General features: G+C 40.4%; 1 protein-coding gene across 1 annotated transcript; it reads right to left on the reverse strand.

The window, feature by feature from the left end:
• Window positions 1-276: 276 nt before the first annotated feature.
• On the reverse strand, window positions 277-20,243 carry EXOG (exo/endonuclease G; the record flags this gene model as incomplete). Its single annotated transcript, XM_032182337.1, has 6 exons — window positions 277-861; window positions 12,006-12,120; window positions 14,837-14,913; window positions 16,553-16,692; window positions 19,956-20,105; window positions 20,198-20,243. Coding segments are annotated over 6 exons (990 nt in total), but the record flags the coding sequence as incomplete, so codon positions are not given.
• Between the last annotated feature and the right edge of the window lie 4,575 nt (window positions 20,244-24,818).

Raw genomic sequence — 24,818 nt, forward strand, 5'->3', positions numbered from 1 at the left:
TCATTCTGAAAGACAATTGCAGGCTGAATTACATTTAGACATGTTCCAGCTATACTCCCAAGGTGTCTACTGTCTATTTTTATAATATTCCTAGAAGGGATTCCGTACAAACCCCAAGTCTGACGTCCAGCTTGGAAAATAGCACAAAGCCTTTTCTGGAGGTCCTGTAATCTATTCCTGCCAAAAAGGAGTCATTTTCATTTCCCATACCTAAACACTGCAGCAAGGCACATGTGGGCATCGTGTTACACAAGAATGAACATTATTCCAAACCCATCAGTTTCCAAATGTTTATTGTTTTCACAATTTAGAAAAGGATCGTTTATAAAGCTCTGTTTTTTGTTTGCCTTCAGCTCGCTTCTCAAAGTACAAAACCCAAGCATCTTCCTAAAGAAGTACTCAGCCAGCTTTCCCCTCTCTAGCTGCTGTTTCTTTTTCCTGCAGTAGTTCTTCCTCCTTCTTCTTGTGAAGCTTTAGGAGATATTCATCAGGCTCAATTCCTGCCTCCTTTAACTCTGACATGGCTTTCTCCAACCGGTGCAACGTACGGGCACTCTGCACTTTTCGAGTGGTGATGTACAACGTAAATTCCTTGAAGCCTATCAGTTTACAGGTGTCCACCTCACAGATATTTTTAACATCTTTGGTTTTGTCCACCTGGGGGAAGAAAACTAAACCTGCCATTTTTTCCAGCTCTTCAATATTTACTTGGAACTCAGTCAGCTGGTGACTGAAGCCTATGGGATTGTTTGGCACCACAAAAGCGCCCAGCACCAAGGGCTCTGTCGATGTTCTGGTCCGTCTGGCAAGGATCACCTTGTAGAGGTGGGATGGCACAGCTACATCATCCTTTCCAATTACCTGTCAAAAGAAAAGACACAGATCTTGTCAACTGAGGGGAAAAGAGAAGTGAGACCAATCCTACTGCTTCTAAAAAGGAGTCCCAGCACATAACTACACACTGAAATCATGTGCAATGTTATCAGACCAGAAGCTGAAGTGGAAAAGCACGATTTCATTGCAGCTCCTCATACAGCCAGTCAGGACTGAGCTAGTCATTTGATATCTGAATCTCTTTCTCAAAGAGGAGAAGCAGGGCAGAGAACGGTTCACTGCAGGGTTGTTTGGCCACTGTTGGTAGAAGACTCTCCCAGAAGGTTCTCTGCCTTTCTCATACCACCACTGACTTCACATTGCACTGTTAAAAACAACCATGCAGACAACAGGCCAAAAGATTAGCCTGTCATTGTCTAGATATTTGTAGAGATCCAGAGCAAGGAGCTCCAGCAGAAGAATTAATTTAACCTAAATCTCCCAAGCACTTGCAAACCAGAGCAACTTCAGTTACAGCTGAAACTGAACTGGAACCGAATCCGAAAAACATATTTGGAAACACGGAGTCAGCCAAGAGCCCAGCTCCCTAATCCTCTGGTGCTGATCTGTAAGCGTAGCTGACATGAAGGCATGATCGAGGTTCTTGTCCTGCTGCGTCACATTGTTAACACTTTGAGCGCTGTTTTCAGTAACGCTGGATCTATACGTTTTACATGAATCCTGATCTGACTGCTCCAAATCACGTACCTTTTAACACCCATTTCAAATCAGCTCTTACTTACCTTCTGCCAGTCATTTTTCATATCTCTAACACCCTTATACAGGATGTTTTTACAAGCTGTATTACCTAAGAAAATGCATTTTTGAGAGGATCTGGATATAAAGTATATTTGGTGACTCAGTATCCTGAAGGAAGTCTATCCAAAGAAAATGCATAATTTGATGAATCTGCTTCTTCCATGAATTCACTATGATTCAACTCATGAGCGTGTACGTAATAGATTTCCTGCTGTGTCAATCGGATCAGGATCCAGGAATTTAACTGAAGCACCAGTGGGGGATGATCAGGAATCTGATGTCACACAAGGCCCACTAAACTCACACACATATGTTACACAGAAGATACCCCACCCTGTCTCAAAAATTAGTCCCAGGGAAGATACCTGTCGAAGATAAGTGTAATCTCTATTCAGAAAGTGATGCTCATGCATGCACTGTGTTAGGCTTTTCTTTTTTTCCTGCAGTGTTGCTGAACTGGGTCTGCCGTGCCGACAAGGTACAACAGGCTCACGCAGGGGAAGTTTCAGTTTTGCATAGCCCTTCTGCATAACCACCCCTCAAAAATTCGTGCTTTTATTCTAACGGCAGCAGAAGAAAAAGATACAGACTCCCTGCAAGAACTACAAAGGCATCTTGTTTTCACATCAAATCCAGTAATTTGGTAGTATTTCCAGTACTTGCAATACCTGCAGAAGCGAAGGCTGCTTATTTGATTTCTGACAGCCTTTGTTAGATGCAGTTAAAACACAATTTCAGAGAAAGCAGGCATTTATTTCACTGCCACAACTGATCACATTAATTGCAAGTATTTTACAAGCTAAGTTGGTATATCAGTTCAGACATGCTTGGTCGATTTATATATACAGTATAACTCAACCACAGAAGAAATATTTCCTACGTATGCTTTATTCCGAGAGTAGTCGGTACTTCTGCAAAAGGAAACACATTTTTTAAATTTAAATTTGACTGTGGCTATTGAAACAAAGTTCACTTCAGTCTATTCTAACCGTTCAGTGCTGGACGTGTGTCTTCTACCTCTGATGCCAGTTCTGGTTAGGCTGAAACCAGAGAAAAGCACCTTTAGGAGAAAGGCCAGCCTCTAAATACAGAGGATTTATTCCAGGTTTTGCACAACAACGTAGCAGTAACTTTACTACAGTCTCTGACAAACATGCTCTTAAGATTTCTTTACTCTGTTACCAAAAACAGATATTTCCTCCCCTTCCCCATACTAGGCTATTTAACAGCATTGCTGTAGTTTACACTTTTCTACAGAAATGATCTTGCTTGTGCCACCAACACTCTCCTAAATAAAGCTCTGCCTAAACATCTAGCAGTGATTGAAAACGGAAAGCAATAAATAAATGCCTTATGCCAAAGCTACTTTCCTTTTCTACGACAGATGTCTTGATAGGGAAATGAGAGCTCCCAAGTGTCAAAGCACTTTACATTTAGCATTCAGTGTGGGTGAAACCACAGTTGCAGCTCCTCAGGATCAACTGCATAAATAATCAAAGCCGAGTGACGTACAGGTAATTTTAAAACACTCTGAAAACTATGCTTCGACCCACTGTTATACCTGGTGGGTTACACTGAACTACAAAAACGAAGCGTGTCGGGGTGTAACCTGCTTGAGATAGCTGGCACTCAAACTGGGGAGCACATGCAACGTGTTGGGGGTGGGAGGGAGGGAGCTAAGCAGCATGAAAAGCCCCCACGGGGAGAGGAGGAGGGGATTCATATTTCCATATTCACCCAAGCACAGGCAGCGACTGATGCTGTTGAAGGCTGGAGCTCTTTTTTTCCTGGTGGAGAAGGGAACTTGCAGAGCCTTTGCTGCAGTCCCACCTCCTGCACGCTGCCAGGGCAGGGCAGAGAAGAAGGAAGAGGCTGTGCACAGCTGTGCTGCACCCTGAAGCTGCTGTGTCCCCCCCCAGAGAAGGCAATACTGAGAACAAACCCTGCTCCCCAGATTCCCCTGGGCCAACAACCCCTCATCAACATCATTCCTGTGCCTGCGCTGCCTTCTCCAGGGCTCTTTGCAAACTTTTTCCTGCTATAAATACCTGCATAACACCTTGGTCCTCCTTAGCTTTGTCCTCTCCGCTCCTCAACACCTCCCACGCACAAACACACACCAGCATCCTCTGTCTGTTGTATAAAAGACCAGAGGAAGGGTGATCAGGTAGCTGGAGCTGCTGGGAGTACCTCCAATTAGGGGATATATATGGCATGTGTAAAACAAACAGGTGAATGTGTGCGAGCGAGCTAGCAGAGGGAACAGGGGATTGAGGCTGAGGACTTGAGTGGGTGGAGAGAAAGGCGAGGGAATGAACAGAGCTGCACAGAGAGTGGTTAGGTACGAAATGGAAATGCTGAATGCCTGGAGTGGGTGTTAAGGGAAAACAGACCCTATGCTTATGCAGTATTAAGCCCCCCCGATATATTTCTATATATTCTATGCAAAATAATGCACATTTATGCACTGTATATGAGCGAAGGAGGAAAAGAAGGAAAGAGGACTACTTCCAGAAAAAGGAAGGTTTTTTTTTTTTTTTTTTTTTTTTTTTTTTGAGAAAAGCAGTTCTAAAAAACTCAACTCAGCACAGGCAATGGCCATACATGCAATTTATGTACCACTTCAGTTCCACACAAGCTCTCTTTTGAGGATTTAAATAAAATTTAAGTAGCGCACAGGCTTTATACCATATCCTCTGAGTAGCAATAAACTCTTTCTGCAATTACTTTGCTGAGTTCTAATACTGTTAAAATGATTAAGACAAATTTTTAGCCTGCCAAATGGCCGGAGTCCACGGCAGCGTCCTCTCCTTACACAAAACAGGGTGTAAAAGCTCTGCCACCAGCTCTTTCTGCAGGTAGGAAAGAAGGAAGATAGAGGGTGCCCCATTTCTCTGACAGACTAAATATGCCTGACAAAGATTTTTCTGCACTTTAACACTTACATGAAGCACACACAGGAAGCATCACCAATCAGCTCTGCTGCCAGTGTGATGCAGTGATTCCTGTTAAAAAATAAATGCAGTTCTGGAGCATGCTGTAATATTTCCATGACTATGTTCTTCAATATACCACAATTTGCCTTTCTCTGGGAGTTGACACAGAAGCTGCAGAGGAATGAATCCACATCACTGGCCCACCACACAGCCCAGCAGCCAGGGAGAGAAACAATGTGTGATTCTGCAGAAGTGAAGTTTCCAACAGAAGCAACTGGTAAGAAAAACAAACTCAACAAGTCATTTCCTATTGCCACCTAGAGGATCTTCCCACTTAACTACAGCAGCCTCAGTCACTAACCTGACCTGTGCCATCCCCTTTATCCCCCATCCTCAATGCATGCCTAAGAGAGGCAGGGAACATATGCCCCTAATGCAAAAAAAGGGAAAATGGGTTAAGATTATCCATACAGAAGCTGACTTTGATTTGTGCTATTCTATCCACAGGCAGCAGACGATCTTTTCGCAATCAATGCCTGCAACAGCTATCTGTCCCAGTTGGAAAAGAGCAGCAGTTTTTAATAGTGTATGTGACTCAGAAACATCTCACAAGCTAATACAACAATCTAGAAAATACAGCCATGGCATATTGAAAATCACTGCTGTCCCACGTGCTTTCTCACCCTGCTGAGAGCAGGCCACAAGGAAAGTTTTCTCTATTCCTGTAAACTTTTGCTAAAACTTTCCAATTGCCAACATCCTCATGACAAGGAAAAAAATGCACGAAACCTAAAGAATCCTCTTTTTACAGCAGTAAAAGTACTCCTTTCCCATCATCGTTTGGGATACTGATGTGAAATTTCAGATATGACTTCACTTTTTTTGTTTGTATTTGTTCAGCATACTTATGTTCACTGCCCTAACTTTTTGGAGCTGCTTATTCCCTTGTATTTTGCTTTCCACAGTGATCTGGTGCTGCCTGAAGCCCTGTAACTGAACTGGTGTCATCTAATAATGCAACTTTACGGCAACGCCATTTTCAGCATAGTGTTTATTTTTTTGTTTTAATTATTATTGTTATTGACACTGATACTGATATTCAACAAGTATGTCTAAACTTGTTATACTCAATGTTATGCCCAATTAAACATGGACAGCAGTCACAAGGATGGGCCATCAAAACACACACAATTCCTAACATTTAGAGATGCTTAAATATTGCTAAAACAACAAACATAACAGCAGTTATCCAAACTTAAAGAGCTCACATGGATAGACAAAGATGAAGGCAGAAGCAACAAGATTTCTTAAAATAGAGAGAATTTAGTGAACTTTGATAAATTCAGTCTCATACTTAAGTCACTGGATGAGGATTTTCCTGAACTTGGCTTTTTGCATAATATTTTTTCATAACTATTCTTGCTTGTAGTTATTTTTTGAATTGGAAGAAGGACAAATTTGATAATATCTGCAGAGTGCTTAAATATCACAATAAAGAATGAAGGCATTTGCTAACAGCATCCAGGGTAAGTTAAAGCATATGGCATTAAATAATGTCACCTTCATGGGGGTAATCAGATAAAGACAGGAAAAAGCAGTCTCTAAAAATCACAATTTGGGCTTTATGAGAAAGAAAATTCCATTCTGACATAAAGGGCGTAATGGCAGAATACCTAAAAGATTGCATTAGAACAGTAGCAGAACTGTTATTCTGATTAGACATTTGAAACAAGCTTTATCATATCTTTGTTTTACATTGTACTGGTTGCAGCTGCCCTGAGCAGTAAGAAACTTATCTTCTTTTGAAAGGGTAGGAATAATTTTTAAAAGTAAGGACTCATGAATGTGAAAGTAGTATTTTGCCACCTAGTGACTAGAAAATGAAAATCAACCAAGAGAATTAGCAGAAGGGACTAGCCTTTCATCAGTGAGTGCCAGCTCTCAACTGGCAATTATCTGAGATTCTGGTAAACAGAAATCACGTTCAATCATGACTTAACTGCCAGCACACGCTGAAGAGTCCTTGCATCAAAGGGTACCATCACAAAGACATTAAAATGATAGCTGCAGATTTTACCTCTGCACTCCAGGAACCATTTCTTCCATCCCACCCTGTCTTTAATAACCTGAGTTTAGAACAAAGCCATGCTACAAGCCTGGATGGACTGAAAACAGCACACGTACAATTCTCCAGGTAACAACACTTCCATCTATATCTGGCCATTAACGAAATTAAGATGTCCGTCGCACTTCTTGAATTAAAAAGGACATTCCCATCACACAAAATAAGACTGCACCTCTCTCTAAAGAGAGGCTTGTTTCATTTTAGCTGCAACTTACAGCATGCCACTGACCAGGCCCATCAGATGTTTTATTGCAGATAGTATCCTTCCTGCTGATACGACCCTGTGTTTGACAGTCAGGAGCTCATTATAATTTGATATTGAATTCTATATAGAAGCAGACAATCTGGCAACGTAAAAAAATCCCGTTCCTATCAGTATAATTTGTTTACTTGATTGTTGTGACAGCTTTAACCGCCTTCACTCCAATTCCTTCTGGATTTGTGTTAGGCAGCACTGATTCTGCTGATAGTGGTTTTTTTTTTCCCCCACAGTATTTGGGAGAACTCTATCAGATAGCATTGAGAAGAACTGAATGTTGTGAAGGCAGTTCTGGTAACACAGAAAATAGAAAACAGTACTGATAAAAATGTATTAATGAACTCTTATAAAAACGCACAGCCAAGTTCTCCAAATATACGTATTTCTGAAAAAAAAGTGTTATGGTCATTTTGCTATCGCCAAATCTGGCAATGTTAAAAAAAATAAATTAAAAAAAGGAAACAAGAGATGGTAAAAAAAAGTTCTGCCTAAAACCACAATTACAGCATTAAAGGACACGCTCCACCATATTTTTTTTTTCTTTGTTTTAATCAAGAGGATGTGTACAGGCATTCCAATGCCATGTTTACGTGATGACAGACTACTACTCCCACAAAATCCATTTAGGTTATACTTAACACTGAATCCACCACAGCCCCTATCACCACTCTTCCTATAATAAAAGAACCTTCAGGAGTGCTACAGTGCTAAATAAAAGCAACCCCATAAATCTACCCTGCACCTTTGGTGTCTCTTCTCCTCCAATCTTAACCCAGCGTCTATTATTTTCACTTGTACATCATGTCTAAATTTAGGGCTGACAGCTCTCTGGTCATTTACACCAGCTGATCTAGTAACTACCCATTTGAACGCAGGTTTTATGGGACATGGATAATGGACCTACATCCCCTAGGTGTCTGTGTAGCCTTGAGCACATTTGGCAAAGCCAACAAGTAGCCCCCAGGTTTATTTCTTCCTTTAACACAGATTCCTGCTCTCCTGGCTAAGAAACTTATAAGAGAATCTCTACTGCTTTTGAAACCTGACTGCAGAAACCATAAAGTACCATCTTAGATTTGAGAGGTGTGATTTGTGTCCCGGGGACTTGTTTGCCACAGAAATAGATGACAAGTAAGTGTATTTTCTGGTTCAGTTGTTGTACAACTCTGGCCCAGCCTAGAAAAGCAGCCATTCCATTTTGAAAATTAAACCGTAGACCTGATTCCAGAACGAGCTCACTAAAAAGTACAGGAAAATGTTGTCTTCAAGCAATAAACGAAGTGTTATCTAAACCATACTTACTTTAATGGGAAACCTTTCTCAAATTAACATTTACTACAGTGGCATAGGGAATAAGAGAGCGGAGGGTTGAGCACGATTCAGGAGAATTATTGCAAAATTTATATTTCCAACTCCAAATCTGCTGACAGAGGAAAAACACCGAAGTGACAGTCACTGGAGAGCAGCAACGTACAAAACGAGACAATGTCATTTTGATTTGATCTGGACGAAGATGAAAAACCTGCATCTGCCTCTCCAACGACACAGAACAGATTTTTCCTGTTGGCATTCTATTTTACATACATTCTCAAAATGTATTTTTCAGATACCAAGCGTGGTCATCAATCTACTCTTTGCAATAAAAGCCACTGCTGGAGACAGATGAAATGACAGAACATATCTGAGGATACAGCAAGTTCAGCCAATAGATAGAACAACGTTGGCATCTAAGGAGTTCAAGGTTAATTCCCTTTCTGGAATTAAACAGCAAATGGTACCAGAGTCCAAGCAGGAACTGGGAACAATGCCATGACCGATGCTCTGTTTTTCCTCTATAGTGATCTAAAAATAACCTTTTTGGATGTCTGATGAGAAAAACACCAGCCTGTAAAGCCACGGATACATATTTCATCACTTCTTTAGCCAAAAAACAAGAAAACTACAATTGAAGAGAGGAACTGAAGCAAATCAACGTGGACACATTCACAGTAGTACTTGTGTGTTTTCTTTTTCTACACCTCTAGTCTTGTAGGATGAGAACAGCATCAGAAAGGAGCTCAGCCTTAACAGTTACGTTGCCAGATGACACGTTGCGAGTTTCAGCACTTTGGTGTACACTACAGCACTTTTCCCTAAACAGCACACACAAAGAAAAAAGGACACCTTCCCACATCAGCTTCATAAGCCCAAACAATGAGGTCTAAAAGCCTTTCATTTCTAAGTCACTTGTTTGAACCTTACAGGGTTTGCTCCTGAAAGATGGCTAAGAGGTACCTTCCCATCTCATTCAGCTGCAAACATTTTAAGTGTTCTCGTTTTAGGGGCTGAAGCCCAGACTACCAAAATCAATGGCAATGACAGCAATTGTGTATGTTTGAAAAGAACTTCTCCTCACTGTTTTGACAGGTTGCGTTCCCTCTTCTAAGAGTACGTGTTGATGGATGGAGGAAAAAAAAATAAATCAAAACCAAAAAAATCCCTCAACACTCTACTCTGAACTCTCTCCCCCTAAAGGAGGGCTTCAATGGCAAACAAAGGCACTTATACTATAAAGAAATCTCACAATAACCAAACAATCCTCAGCCTGCATTTATTTATTCTTAGAAGTGTACCCAAACAGGATCCAACTCAAATAACTGCATATTCAACCCAACCTCACCCCCAATCAACATTTTATTTTTCCACCTGCTGACAGTATTATCTGTTCTTAAATACAGCTTAAATACAAATCAATCTATATAATGAATCTCATCCTAGGAAGCTGACTGAAGGATTTATGAATGGCCAAATGGCGAAATGAACACGTGAGTGTGATTGTTCCACCCTTTTCAACTCCACACTGAACTTCACTTCATAGTTTATATTAAGACCAAAACCGATAAAACATTCATAAAAGACCGGAGTTGTCATCAAACCCAAAGATGATGAAGACATCTTGGCAACGGACAAGAACAGAACGATATGATAATCAAAGCAGCACGGACATTTTGTGCCACTGTTATTCCAGCACCAGATCCTGATACCGAGTTACTTCGAATAAAGGCAGTAAGATGCAGTGCCTGCCGTTATTTTTTACCTGTGGAATACTAACATTTACATTTCAAAACCAAAATGTAGAGCCATAATTGTATTTTAGAAAAGGTAATCTTTCCTCTTCTAAGCAAACACTTTCTCTAGAGAAAAAAAAATAAAGATGAGCAGTATTAAACCAAAACGGTTGATAGATGCAGTTGATAAATGATTTAACTGCTTCCTGGAAAATCGTTTTAGCCTATAAAATTTTCAAGTCTGCTCAGGATTTTTAGCTCTTTGCAATGTAAGACTGAACTGTATTTTTAATGGTAAATAAATGCATTATCTTGACAACTACAAGGAAACAAATTCCAGCAAGCTATGTGCAAACCTGGAGAACTCTTACGGTACCATTCTGTGTGACAGTGAGCCAAATGTTCAGCTTGACACTGCTGAAAAGTAACATTTCCCTTCTGCTCCCAGCTACGTGGTTTTGCCACATACCTCACACTGTCACCGGTACGTGCTGGACTCCTGTGGGCTGATGTATCTTTCTATAGCAGTAGAAAAAAAGCCAAGGAAACAAACAAAAACAAGCCGGCATGGATGGTTATCTCTACTTCACTACTTCATTAAGGACCTCGTGGAAGGATGTGCCAATCAGCACCTGCATACAAGGTTGGAACTGAAGGTTGCAACTGCCACCCAACATGAAAAAGATGAATTATAATTATTGCGTTTTCATGTGCGTAACATAGGACTGTCAGGGAAACAAACAAAAAAAGAAACAAAAACCAAAGCAGTGATTTCATCACAGTCAGGGTTATAGACGTGTGGGTGATATAAGGGATAGGTTTTAAAGAAGTAAACAGGTAAAAGTGAACAGGAAAAATTACATTCTGTCACTGCTGATTTCCAAGCTCAATCAAAAAAAAGTTTCAAGCGCATTCAGAACAGAGAAATAGTGCCTAAATCTCACTGCTAAACAAGCTAGCATTGAAAGCCGAACATCTCGCTCTTTAGCATCTCTCAAATCCTCAGCTACAGGGTTTGTTTTTATAGCAAGCTCATTCATTGCTCCTCAGAGACCTAGCTGGACAGCTGAATCACTCACGAGCTGACGCTGCAGTTCATCTGAGCATTTATTTTCATGGAGAAGTGTTTTTTTCAAGAGGTGCAAAATACCCTATTATTTGCATTATGCTTGCTAGCATTCAACAACTGAAAACAGCAATAATATGTCATTACAGTAGGGGCAGAAGAGCATAGTAAGGTTTTCGAGGAACCTTACAGATCCTACAGATGTCTATAAGCATGCTTACAAGAAGTTAGGACAAGCAACCATAAATTCACCTTTCAACATGATAACCTTTCCTGTTTGTCTAACAGCGATAATAGAGAGTGTGCCTGATCAAACCTGTATCTTCAGGGTATTTAAAACAAATAATAAAATGGGGGACCAAAATAGGTCTCAGTACAATGGACAAGCAATTATACTGCATTCACCTAAAACCTACCGAACTTGAATGAAGTCTTTCAATTGACTTTGTTGTTCTTAGATAAGGCCTTGCAACTGGGATTTTAAGTGATACATATGGGATATCACCAAGGAACTGCTTTTGAAATTGCTTTTAGCAGAGCACAGGCATTGCAATCCCCTAAATAGGTTTGAAAAGCCCCCATTACCTTTGTAGTGCCGTGTTTCTAAAAAATACATTAGTGACTGCATAGATGCATTCAAATCAGCAAAATCCACTAACTCTCTGCTTAGACACTGTCACACAGAAGTCAGACTATAGTTTTACTGCATATCATGAAGACATTCAATAGTTCTCTCATTGTAAATAAAACAAATCATTTTAAAATTATATTTTTAACACGTAGGCAAGATATTTCTAATGAATTAGTCCCAACTACTATTGGACATATTGTACATAGTAGGATGTTTAACTTTGTTTTATCACGCTGCAATGATATCAAACCTGTTCTTAAATAGTAATTTAAAAAAGTATAACCACTGCACAATTAACCCAGTACATACCTGGTAAGTAACACTCTTCTTTCCATCATCATTTGTTTGAGGCAAGGTCAGAGGTCCAGAAACTACCCAGACATCCTCAAATCTCTCGGTCAATTCCCGACAATACATTTCCATTCTGAAACATATTTGTCAGACTGAGTAGAGCCAGCTGGGAAAACTTAACACAACAAACTTCAAAAAAGACTATGAAGGGCAAGAGGACTTCTCCACACTCACATGACTGATTGACATGCCGAAGAAGGTAAACTGCAGGCCCAAGCCATACTTCCCTCTTGTTCCAGTTTCACTTATGTATAGATAGGTGTGTGTTATCACACCCATCTGAAAATAGTTCCTGTAGCCCTGCCACCTAACTTGAAAATCTGAATTCTCTACTTAATCCCACACCTGACACCAGAAAGATAACTATTGATTAGATTAGCAAGACACTTGTTTTAAACAGCCTGTGGCATTCTTAGTTCAAATGGTTCTACCACACTACTGGGTGTGTATGCATCCCCCAAGGAATCCATGTCCTGAACAAGCAGCTCTTTCTGTAGCTCCAAGAACTTCCAGAGTTATTACGTGCCATTCCTGCTAAGCCTACTTATTGCTTTTTTTGATATATAACTAATTAAAAAGAGTTACTCCAGAAATACTAACATTCTTTTTGTTTTCTAAACTAGCTGATTCAGTTTACAGCATAAAATACTTCTCCAAATAAAAAGGTTTCCGGATCACAGCTTTATTACAGAAAATGGGAGATTGTAACCACTCTGATCTAACACCCCAGGTGTTACAGAAATTACATAAAGTGAGCACCTACTGGGCCTTTACTAAAGACAGAACTGTACCTCACTCAAATGGACAAAGAGACCAGAACACGAGACAGTCGACCCCAGATAATATGTCTGCTTTTACGGGGGAAAGTTTCTCCCCCTTCTCCCTCCTGTTCCTCATACCTCTCACTTGGGCCAACTTTAGCACACCTCACCTGTCCATAACCCTGACCAAAACCAGACTTTTTTTCCTGTGATGGGTTAGTAAGTTAAAAAAGCTCACACAAATCAGAATTAGCAGGAATTAACCCATTTTTCTTTGGTGATAGTGCGCTGCCATGTGACAAGCCAAAGCACTGACCACAAGCTAATTTTGTTTTCCGCTCTCATTAGCTTTGCTCAGAGATCAGACTACAGGAACCACGAAGTTACACTCAAGACAGAAGGGAAGAAAGAAGCACGTTGGTAGGAAGAAAATGATAAACGAACAGTTAGACCACATCAAGAAACCAATCTAATATCTTACTATCTAAGTTTCCTGAAAGACAGTCCTGCAGTTCTTTCCCCTTGCTCCCCTTTTTTGCCCCAGCTGCACTGTCCTACTCCACGCTGGCTCTAGCATTCATCTCACCCGTTGATCCGATTTTCAAATCTGGCAGAAATGTAACAAACCAAACCAAAATGTGGATCAGTTTAACTGGGTTAGTAAATGGAGTCGACTCGGTGTAGAGTAAGGCACGTATCAGAGCTGGAACTGAGAAAGCAGCAAAAACACGCAGCTGAAGGGCAAACACCACTTTAAAAATCATCAGACTGTTAAACTGTCTAAGCTGTATTGTCTGCACCTCAAAAGACAATTCAAGAAGTGATTAAAATCAAGAACGGAAGGGAGTACTAAAGACAGGAAGGGATGCAACACATATGAGGTACAGTACCCTTAAAACTACGTATCATTTAAAAAGTGACTGACGAAACAAGTGACACAAATACCCAGTTTGTGTACTTAAACTGCGGCGATAAGGTGCTGGGGTTGGTAGAAAGTGATAACAGCAGCTTAAATTATGGGGCTGATAGTGGCAGGGGAAATTCTAAAATACTCCCCATGATTTCCTGATCAGGCACCAATCCTGCTCCAGAGAAATAAGGAGGGTTTCCAGCCTTAAACTGGTTCCAGCGCTTAGCTTCAGTACAAGGAAATTTTACGCTCAAATACTCGAGGTATTAAAATAAAACAGAAACATCTCTTAAAATGTTATAGCGTTTTATTTGTCTATAAAATAGTGTAACCTTACTGAACGCCTCATATGATTTTATATGCACTCTTGTAAAACTGGAAAGCAGGTGCGTGTCGTTGAATGATGATGCATTTCTGACATACTTTTAGTACAATACTGTACACGATTTTGCCAACCTTCCCTCGAGTGAGCCTTGTGAAATTCATCATTCTCCCCTCCTGTTTCTGAGTCTTCACATTCTTTAAGCCCTATGCAAGAAGCACAGAATGAATGCTCGTTTTATTAGGCTTTTTTTCTGCTCAAGGGGATGACAGAATAAAAACCCTACATAAAGAAAGGTAAGATTTACTTCCACTCGCTTCACCTCCCAGCTGATCCAGCCAGCATTCACAAACAACAGAGAACTTGCCTGACTGCTACTTGGAAGCCAGCACTCCGAGAAATACCTAAAAAAGCCCTGGAGTAGTCACAGCTCAGCAGGGAGCACTCAGTTCTCTTATTCAAAGTGAACAGATGTCCACGTACAGAGATGTGGATACTCTGATACTGGAAGTGATTTTTTGGAGATGTTAAAACTAGATCTAAACCCTTTCCCTGCTCCTACTTATTTTTCCTTAAGGACAGAAATGTTAAGCCTGGTACCTTTACCCGCATCAGCCAGAATAAATGATTTTATTCTAAATAAATGCCCTGTAAAGTTTTCCTGAATAAAGAGCTAAAGCAGCCATTATACTGCTCTTGCATTGTGAGGACTGTGAGTTACCTTTCAGAGAAGGTTGACATGATCTCTACAGACCATATTTTTCATTTAGTTAATTCCTTATAAGTAATTTCTCACCTGTTCCAAAATCCAGCATTATTTTCATAATTCTGAGGCACAATGTTAGAGAGATAAAACGTTTCAGCCATAGCTCTCTGCATGAAGAAAGAAAATAGTATCATTTCATTGAAACATCCGAGCTGTAAACACATTTTTTAAGTTTTTGGATCAGAAGCCATTTCTAGTTTAGTTTTACCATTATCAGAATAAAAGGTCAGACAAGAGCTGAGTCAGAGTATCTACAAAAATGTTTGGAATAAGAGGTGTAAAACTGAGGGGCAAACCTTGCAAATTGGATCTATTCTTTTTTTTTTTTTTTTTTGGACAGAAACAGTACAAGAATGTCCAATTCTAGAGGCATGGTAGTAATTAACATGCTAACAGACTCCCAATACTGTACTGTCTTTGGAAGCAACTAGATACTCTTTATTTTAAAGGGGACAATGCTTTCAATCATGCTTTTCATTTATTTGAGTGATTATTCACCAGCTTTTTCTTTCTGTTAGAACAAAAAACAGAATATTCATCTCTATCTTACAATCTTGCAAATACATATGATGCAGGTAATGAAATGATGGGACCATAATATGCAAACAGCTACATACCTGCTTAATTTTATGCTTTAAAAGTGTCAGAAACCTCTCTGAATTAAAGCTTGCATATCTCGAGATGTGAATGACCTGGGGCTACAACTACACATATGCAGGAAAATACAGTATAAAAAAAATCCAAAATCTTTACCCAGAATCTTCACAGGTTCTGTCCCTGTCAATGTTTTTCAGATACTTCTTCATCAAAGTGAAGGTGCTCACAGAACTTTTTACAGTAATGGGCTAACACTGCCTGCACTAATTAAACCGTGAAATTAAGGTTTTGTAACTCTGTATTGGAAACACTGTATTACCTCACTGCATTTCAAACCAGGTAGAGAATCTCTCTGTGCAGGTAGCTCATCTGCTAAAACTGCCCAGGTATCACAACTAACCTCCCAGCAAGACACTTCCAGCAGAAATAAAACGACTGGTTCTTTGATCCTATACATGCCAGCGTGCTCTCACTCTGCCCCAGAGCATACTACTATGCAGAGCAGAAATACAAATTCAAACTGCTTGTTAATTGACAAATTGCCTGCATTAGGCACATTTCGCATGAGGATCCAATAAATCCGAGGCTGCTTTGTTAGTCAGCCAAGGCATTAGGGCATGCTTTTCTTACAATTCAAACCAATGGCAGGTGAAGACATTTTATAGACTGAAAGAACTATGGCAAAAAGGTTCTAATTTACCTCATATACATTGCCAGAAAGGGGAAAAAAAGCTTTTTAAATCATCCAGTCAATCCTCTTGCCAATGTAGAGCAGTACTTAGCAGTATCTTTGCTTTGCCCAATCTAGCCTTAAACATTTCAGCACCTGTTGGCTGAAATGAAGTCATCTCTCCTCGTCTCCCTTTCACTGAGCTTCAGAAGACACTTGTGAGGTCTGGCTGGGGAAGGTTCTCACCTTCTTTGTTCCCACTTGAGACTCTAAATTTCACTCAATTTGGACACCTGAATTAGACTGCATGAGCATCCTACAGTGCTCAATCAAGAATAGACCTTTTAAGTCTGAAATCAGGTCTGTGCTTCAACAATGAGACCATATCCCATCTAAAAACAGTGAAAGGAACATCATACGTTACTCTTAAGAGTCTTTTTACCCTTTCCGATAAACATAAATAAATAAAAAAATCCTACTGTTGAAAATTTGTTATCTCCTGCTGGTGCCATGTGTCCTCGCGACCACCCGCTCCCAAGGTAGTCTTCATTGACAGCACTGAACATTAGAGGGATGTTAGGATCTGGTCTGAATTTACAGTGCCTTCGGTCTGCATTGCCTAAGAAATAACACACTGGATTGTTATCATTAAACTATCAACAACAGGACATCTCACCAAATTGCCCACACTTTAGGATTCAACACAATAATCTGAATATTCTTCTCCTCAGCCATACAAGAGAAGAATTCTCCTTACAGATCCATGCTCCAGTTCCTACCTCCATTCCCACTACCCTTCCCTACCACAGACTGCATTTTTACTGTTTTATAGAGAAAAACGAAAGAAAAATAGTTTACCCTTATCATAAAGGCACACTAATATTAAAGGCAAGATTGCTAAAGATATAAACCAATACAGATTCTCTTTTTAGGACAATTAAGATACACAAATCCTCACCAGCAGCAGTTCCATTTTTTAATGTTTGAGCCACTAGAAGCATTTCTTCTTTTTCCAAGTCTAGCCTGGAAGTGGAATGGCTTTATTTTATAAACTTCCCACTGGTAATAAGGCCATTCCAGAGAACATCAAGTCATTTGTTCTTCACGTGCATAGAATTAAGTGAAGAGCTTTCCTGCCCCTCTCTAGGACTCCCCTGCTGCCTCTCCAGACATTTGGAAATGATGCACAAAAATGACCTGGCTTAAGTCTTCTTTAAGACAGTTTTTATGTTTATTTTTGCAGAGGGTTGTGGGAGGAGTTAGCTGAACTGTTCCAGAGATGGCAGCCCAAACTAAGCTGCTATGTCTGCCAGGGAGCCTGTGGCTTTTTTATAGATTTCGTGGGCATACACCTTTTTGTGTCCCTGCACTGTGTGAAGTCCCAGTCTGCTCCTTGGGAAAGAAGTTACTCAGAGCAGGCTGCAACTTTGAGAAAACTTCATCCCAAAATCAGCCGCTTCCTTGAAAAGGTGATGGCCAGAAGACTTGCATGAATTATTCTGGCACTGACAACCTCCAACAAAACACTGTTTTTCTTAGGGAACAGCCTTGGATCCATCCATGAACATCCATTACGAGCAAGGTGTGCCATGGAGGCAGCTGAGGAACACCCAAGGGCTGACTTCGCTGTGTCTGTGCAACAGGGCCACACAGGTGGTGGGAGAGCTTCAAGCACCATCACTGTTGTCCACATTTTTTTTCCAAATGCCACTATAATTCAAAGAATCCCCAGCATACTGATTTTTCTTCATAAAATTCAGGGTGTCAGGCAAAATTTCACACACACAATATATAGAGGACCATTACATGTTCTCTTTTCATTCAAGCATGAATCAGGACCTGTGCACACAAGAATTTTCCTCAAACTTGGCACTTCATAAAGTACTTTCTCTTGCAATAAAACATGAAGGGCAATTTTCAATGATTACCACTGTTAGTTGTTAAAGTTAAGTCTTCTACAGCTGACTGTGCACACACATTCAGTGATATTACTGAGTGCATACACACCCTATGCATGCTGTGCTCCACGCTCTCCACCTTGGCAGCTTCTCTATCCAAGAATATCTAAGGACCACAAGAAATAAGGGAAGGAGTGGGAAATGTGCAGACATATTGATAATGCAGATCAGAAACCAGTATATGTAAGCAATTTCCTCTTCTTCACTGGCCATCTGTGCATATGTCCATGGAGGTAATACAGAGGTAATGGCAAAACGGAGAGTGGTCAAAGCATCTTTATGCAGCGCAGGTAGAAGGAAGGAGCTCTCACTTTTCTGTTTGTTTTTTTTTTGGTAAAGAATGTGGTACAATAGTTTAACACAGGATCGATGCTTAGGAAGCAACACCGATGATGTTATCAGCATGCAAATCACTTCATCTCACTATTTAAGACAAAGCACAAAGCATAATTTATCAATTAAACTTGAAAAATGGAAAATATATCATGATTTATTCTCTGTCCACTGCTTTGATAAAATGGAGGATTCCTCCTGTAATTACATGTAGACCTCATTTACATTTAAAGCACTTTTTAAACACTTAAGTGAACAACACAGGTATGCCCCAAATCTCACTTACAATAGCTCTCATATATAAATCTTGAGTTGAATGTCTCAAGATCTATATTTTCAATTTGCAGTTAGTTGTACCTGATCATTTGGAAAAAGTTTTAACAATTCAACTTTTAAGGCCTGCTTGAAAGTAAGCCTGGAACTACTGCTTTCTTCTCAGAAAGAAGAGAAATCAATGATGCTACTTAGGGGTGGGTTATAAATATTTTCAGGATCATGCTTTTAATTTTGAAAGGTAATTTGAAGACAGTGATAAAGATATATTTAGAGGGCTACTGCTTTCATAAAACATTTTACAATTATAAAGTTATCCATTACTAATAATTCACCTTATAAAAGCTGAACTAATGCTATAAACTTGATTTATAATGACTGTATACCATTCACATTTCACTCAGCACTGACAGCAAAAATCACTAAGCCTGTCTTGCATAAAGAACAGGGAAGAGACTATTAGATAATGCACGTCAGAAAATACAACAGAACTGCATCAAAGTAGGTAATGTCTGCAGCGAGTAGCTATGCATTATCTAGCTTTGAACAATTATAACTGTTGATGCCCTCTGCTCCATTTTTATCTCAGAAACAGAGATTCATCTTTTCTTCACATTCTGAGCAAATCTCTTCAAGATCTATAGGTGAAACGGTCTGGTTATTAAAGGCATTGACTCATTTGGGGCAGCGCCTCAACTGACATAAATTGTCCCACAGAAATAACTACACTAGCTAAGGAAGCAAGAACAATTTGAGGGACTTGAGACTGAATTTTTCAGGTTGAATAAGGTAAGAAGTTTAATTTTCAGTTTTACTTTCTCTCCATCCATTCATATTTAATAGAGAGAAGTTATGCTTCCCTCCTGCAACATGACTTAGAAGGTTTATACTGATTCAGCTACACCGATCTGGTGCTTTTAGACTGTTTCATAAATTCACAACAGAAACTTCTTCTCATGGAAGGTAGCTCTAGTTCTTCACTTCCCCTTCACACTCAGCCCTTGGGCTGTGTCATGCAGACCTGTCTTATATGTGCAATACTAGACAAATCCCAGCAAGATAAGGAATACTGAAGAGACCTGTCAACCAGCAGTGACAGATCTCTTTTAATTCACTAGCAATATCAGCCTTCAAATGTAACAGAGCTGACATCCATCCAGAGGCCTACTGCCTCCAGTAAGATTGTGAATAGCTGGAAAAAGTCATACCTAGAGATCACTACAGGGTTTTTCTCCCAGTCTATTCCTGGGTCCGCATCCTGTGAACTGCAAAACCTATTCTCAGTGCCGTAAATCTAAGTAAATAAACACCTACATACCCAGTGTCTTCTGTTTTGAAATATGTTCAATCACCCATCTAGGCACGCGCTTTGCCTGATCGTAAGACAGTGCATGATTTGTGTAACATCTGGTCTCTGTTCCAGCTTCAGGGAATCCATATTTTTCCAGCAGAGAGTCTTCTATTGGTTCTGAAGAGAAAAATAAACAGAAAGCAATCCAAAGATGAAATGCGATCAGAAACAAGACAGTAAGAGAAGCATCTCTGTGGATGTGGACATACTGTATAGGGAGCTATTTGAGATTACTGCCACAATTAAAGACAAAAATAATTAGGAAAGCAATCCAGTGAAACTTCTTTCCACCAAAAAACAGCTGTGCTTTCCATCATGCCCTCACAGGAGGATCTGAGCTCTAGGACTAACTCATTCACTGCAATGCCTGCACACATTTACTCAGCAATTACTCTGGGTTGGCCTCTACAGGAGAAACTATCATTTATTTAGGGATTCATCAGCCAAAGAGGAGTTCAGGACACAGGGTATCAACACACAGATTGCCCCTTTCAGGGACTCAGCCAGAAATCAGACTCCCCCTTGCAAATCAGGGTGTTAAGCACAAGTCCTACCATCACTAGGAGTAGTTACACGCTGCTGAATGGAGGAAAACTTCATTGTAAGTTTTTTTTTTAAACATTTTTCTCTAATGGAGGAATATTTGCATCCACCTTACTTACTTTTAAAGCCTTCAGACTACAGAGAAATACATTAACTCCCTCCACATCCTGAGGCACCCTCAATACCCCTTCCCTACACACCTGAAACCCTAGGGAAACTGGGGGGAAAAGGCTGAAATTTATTTATGGCCTGCCCGAACTGTGGGATTCTAAGTAAACATACGTGTAGGTGTGTTTGTTGTATCTTTACAAAGACATGCCAAATGACCAGACCACGCAGGGCTGCTGCAGCTGCCCACAGGGTCAGCCATCCTGTCAGCCGCAGGCACCCCCTCCCCTCACGCACCGCTTGGCTGCGAGCGGGAAGCCGCGCTTATAGCGCCATTTTCAGCCCTGAATCCCCCAATATAACATCCCTCCGCCCTCCTTTGCCCACTTCGGGCACTCCACGGAGGAAGCAGCCAAAAAAACAGCAGCTCCAAGGGGGAACGGAGCGGCTGGGGGGGGGGACGGGCGGCTGTGAAGAGCGCGGCAGCGCTGAGGCGGAGCAGCTCCCGCCCCGCGCTGCGCTATGGAGCCGGGGCTCCCCGCGTCCCCTCAGCCCCTTCAGCTCTTACCCTCCGGCAGGACCCGCTCGGGGGCCGGCTCCGGCTGGCTCTGGCTCCGGAGAAGCCTCCAGGCTGCCCAGCAAGACGCGGCAGCTCCCGCAGCGGCCCCGCAAACGAAACCTCCCAAAAAGCGGCGATGGCGAGGCAGAGCCGCCATGGCGGAGGGAGAGAGGAAGGATGGCGGCGCCGCGCTGCAGCGCCCTCTGTCAGCCCGCCATGGTGGCGTTGCCTCAGTAGAATAATGTGCTAATAAAGGGTAAAACGGGATTTCCCCGAAAGCTTAAAAAAATAAAATAAAAGAGGGCTCGCTCTCACAGGGACAGCCCGGAGAGGTGTGCTTAAACCAGTCCCCAGGCAGGTGACAGTGCCGCCATTTGGTTACTGGACATCAGGTGCTTCATGAGGGAATCTGACAGCATGATTATTATTATGTTTACCCCTCATAGGCACCCACACCTATAAGCATTTCCTGCCCAGCTCCAATAAAGCAGTATTTTTGCTGAAAAGTGATGCGTATAGCAATGAAAAATGCCAAAATACAAGGGCTGGGACTCCCCACCATCACTTGCCTGGAGAAGGCCTGCCATGCTTCACTTTGAAGTGGAGCACACGCCTTTCCTGCCTCATGTTTGGGGGATTACATTCCTCACCATGCTGGCACAAGTATAAAAAACTCTTTTCTAAAAATTATTTTTCAATATTTTTCCATGTCCACCCCAACCTCACTGTATCTTTTAGGGTATTCAGCTGAAGTTGAAGGGGGAAAAAATGTGAAGTGGAAGCTCTATTACAATTCTAGGTCCAACGCTTGCTCTGAGCAGTACCTCACACCAAAGCCATTTCCCCACCTGTGACAGACCCCACAGCACTGTGCCAGCAGGGAATTTGCTAACAGTTGCACCAGTGAATATCCAGCTGTCCTCACATGCTGTGAGCAGGGGTGCGTTGCCCCGGATCAGCTACGGCTCTAACACCAGCTTAGGGTTAGTGTAACTTCCACTTCCAGCAAATATTAAAGTCTTAGAAGAGAAGGTTTTGTAAATCCAGTTGGAACCATTTTAAGCGATTTGTGTCCCTTGCTCTGTTCTGCTCCTCTGCTCGAGCTGGCAGAAAAGAAGACACTCCAGGGCAAGGTCCTGGGATTTAGCTTAACCCCCATCACTGATGCTTGCAGCTGTATTACTGGACCTTGTATTGATACAGCTTAGTGTGCACGTAGTGTTGTGTTTGAACAGGTCTCTGGGAATAGTAAGCACTGTTACCACGGTGCTACAAGGGGCAACACGCTTGAAAGGACGCAGCTATCTGAGCTAATTCCCTCTTCCCCTTAGAGGGGTTTGAAAACTATGGATCGAAATGCAGGCGTCAGCTATGCCTGTGCAGGGATTTCGTTTTGCAGCAGAGATGCCATTAAAACACCAAAAGGTTCTATAAAAAGGAAATACTTCAGATAGATGCCAAAGATATTACCAAAAAGCAGTGAGTTTTAACGTCGCAGCAACAACAGAAGCAATTATTTGTAATTTATTGTTTATTTTCATATACAAAAAGATAAACTTGAAATAGTTCTTTCTAGTTTTTTTCCTCCTATCTGTTGGGGTGTAGCTGCTTCACACAGGGCAAATACTACATTCATACTGGTTTATTCGGACACCCAGTGCAAAGCTGAAGCAGCAAAACTCCAACTTGGCAGATCTAATGTCAAACTTGAGACTCATTTCTAAAATACCACAGTAAAAAGGAACAAAGATCCACTGCAAATTCATGAACTATGATACAATGTTTTTTCCAAAATGTCTTCATTTCATAACTGCAATACAATGGATGTCTGCATTAGGCCTTTTTACACATATATTATATATATATATACTTTTGCAGAATATATATATATAATATACATATAAAAATCAGCACACTTCAATCCAAAAGGGGTTACAGCAACGAGCTTAACTCTCTGTATACTTTTTTAACAGGATACTTTAGTATATCTTTTGTTAACTCAGTAGTACAAGCTATCTCTGTTCTACATTTTTATAGCTACAAGAGTGAAATATAACCTACAACATTTACATTTCACATATCTTGGTATACAAACAGTACTTATTGAATTTGAGCCAAGGACCAAAAGACTCTTTAAAAATTATTTCACCATCTGATAGAGCTTCCTGTAATTTACACTCAGTTTATTCTGCAATCTTCTAAATCATTTACGTAATCTCATAGTTTGAGTTTAAATCCATTCAAACTGGAAATCCTGGAGAAACAGGTTACTGCAAACTCTTATGTATACTCTATATATACAAGTTAAGTAACACAGCGTAATAAGACTTAGCTATTTATCCTAAAACTGATATACACATATTTCACTACGCTAGACAAGTCTTAGGATTTTTATTTTATTTCTTTAAATAAAGCACAAATTTAGAAGTAGCTGGTAAAACTTACAATAAGATGGTTTAAAATGACAAATGGTTAGGGTGAGATTTCTTTCTGCTGGTGCCAAAACATTTTCTTGTGAGTTTTGTACTATGCTGTGTTGTTTAACTGTATGTGTCTAATGTTACATGCAGAAAGCTCTTTCCACAAGAATTGACATCAAACTGTACTTAAGTCAACTTTACAGTATAAAATTTGTCAAACTTAAGGACAAATGTGAAAATATTAACAGGTGAAAGATCAGGCTTTCAACTCTATCATGAGGATCATGCAGAATTCATAAGCAGATAGTTTGAGCAGATTGACAATGGCATTGTGCGGACTTATGGCATAGAGAAGAGGTCAAGAGTGTTACTTAGTTTGCAGTAACCACCTCCTTCAATTCTGATCCACTAACAGATTCACTTTTGCATCATACTTATTCCATTGGAAGGCCAACAGCATTGCAAAGTGCCTGCTTCTGGGAGATTTTAATACTTTCACAAATTATTTACAGAGATAATCGTAAACCATCAATAACGATAGAGACATTAGATGGAGAAAAAATGGGAAAAGGGAAACAACTTCATTTCTTACTTTAAACTAATTACTATTTGAGTTGGAAAGTTATTTTTTTGGCTAAGTAAAATGAAGACTGTAGTGTGCATTGGTTACATAGATACATGAAAAAAAAAGAAAAAAGAAAAAGACTTTTTTTTTATACAGTAGAATGTTAATAAAAAGAAAGGTTTTTTTGTTGTTGTTGTCATTTTTCTCCAGAAAAAAAAATATCCTGAATCCAATTCTCTTTGGCAAAGTATCATTAAGGACAAGTCATTGTGGTTGAAGGCCTGTTTTTATGAGAAGGTTTTCTGGAGAAGGTAGTTGGAAAAAAGAAAGGGCTAAACAGGTATCAGGTCTTGCAACATGTTTCCTGATATCCAGAAATTGTTCTGATGCTTAGTCCACATTCAGGAGCTATGATTCCTCCTCCAACTTCCTCCTCCTCATGGTTTTTGTTGTTTGATTTGGTGGTTTTTGTTTTTAACGGGGGTGGCAATCCAGAGATGCCTGTGACTACTGAATGAGAATTTTAATTGACTAGGATGGCTACTGATAAAATTTCAGTTCCTTAGAACAGTGGAAAAGTTGAGTCAAGTATGGCCAATACTCTCCATTTCACAAAAAAAAAAAAAAAAAAACTA

This window comes from Aythya fuligula, chromosome 2 (assembly GCF_009819795.1).
Source record: "Aythya fuligula isolate bAytFul2 chromosome 2, bAytFul2.pri, whole genome shotgun sequence".
Classification (NCBI taxonomy): Eukaryota; Metazoa; Chordata; class Aves; order Anseriformes; family Anatidae; genus Aythya; species Aythya fuligula.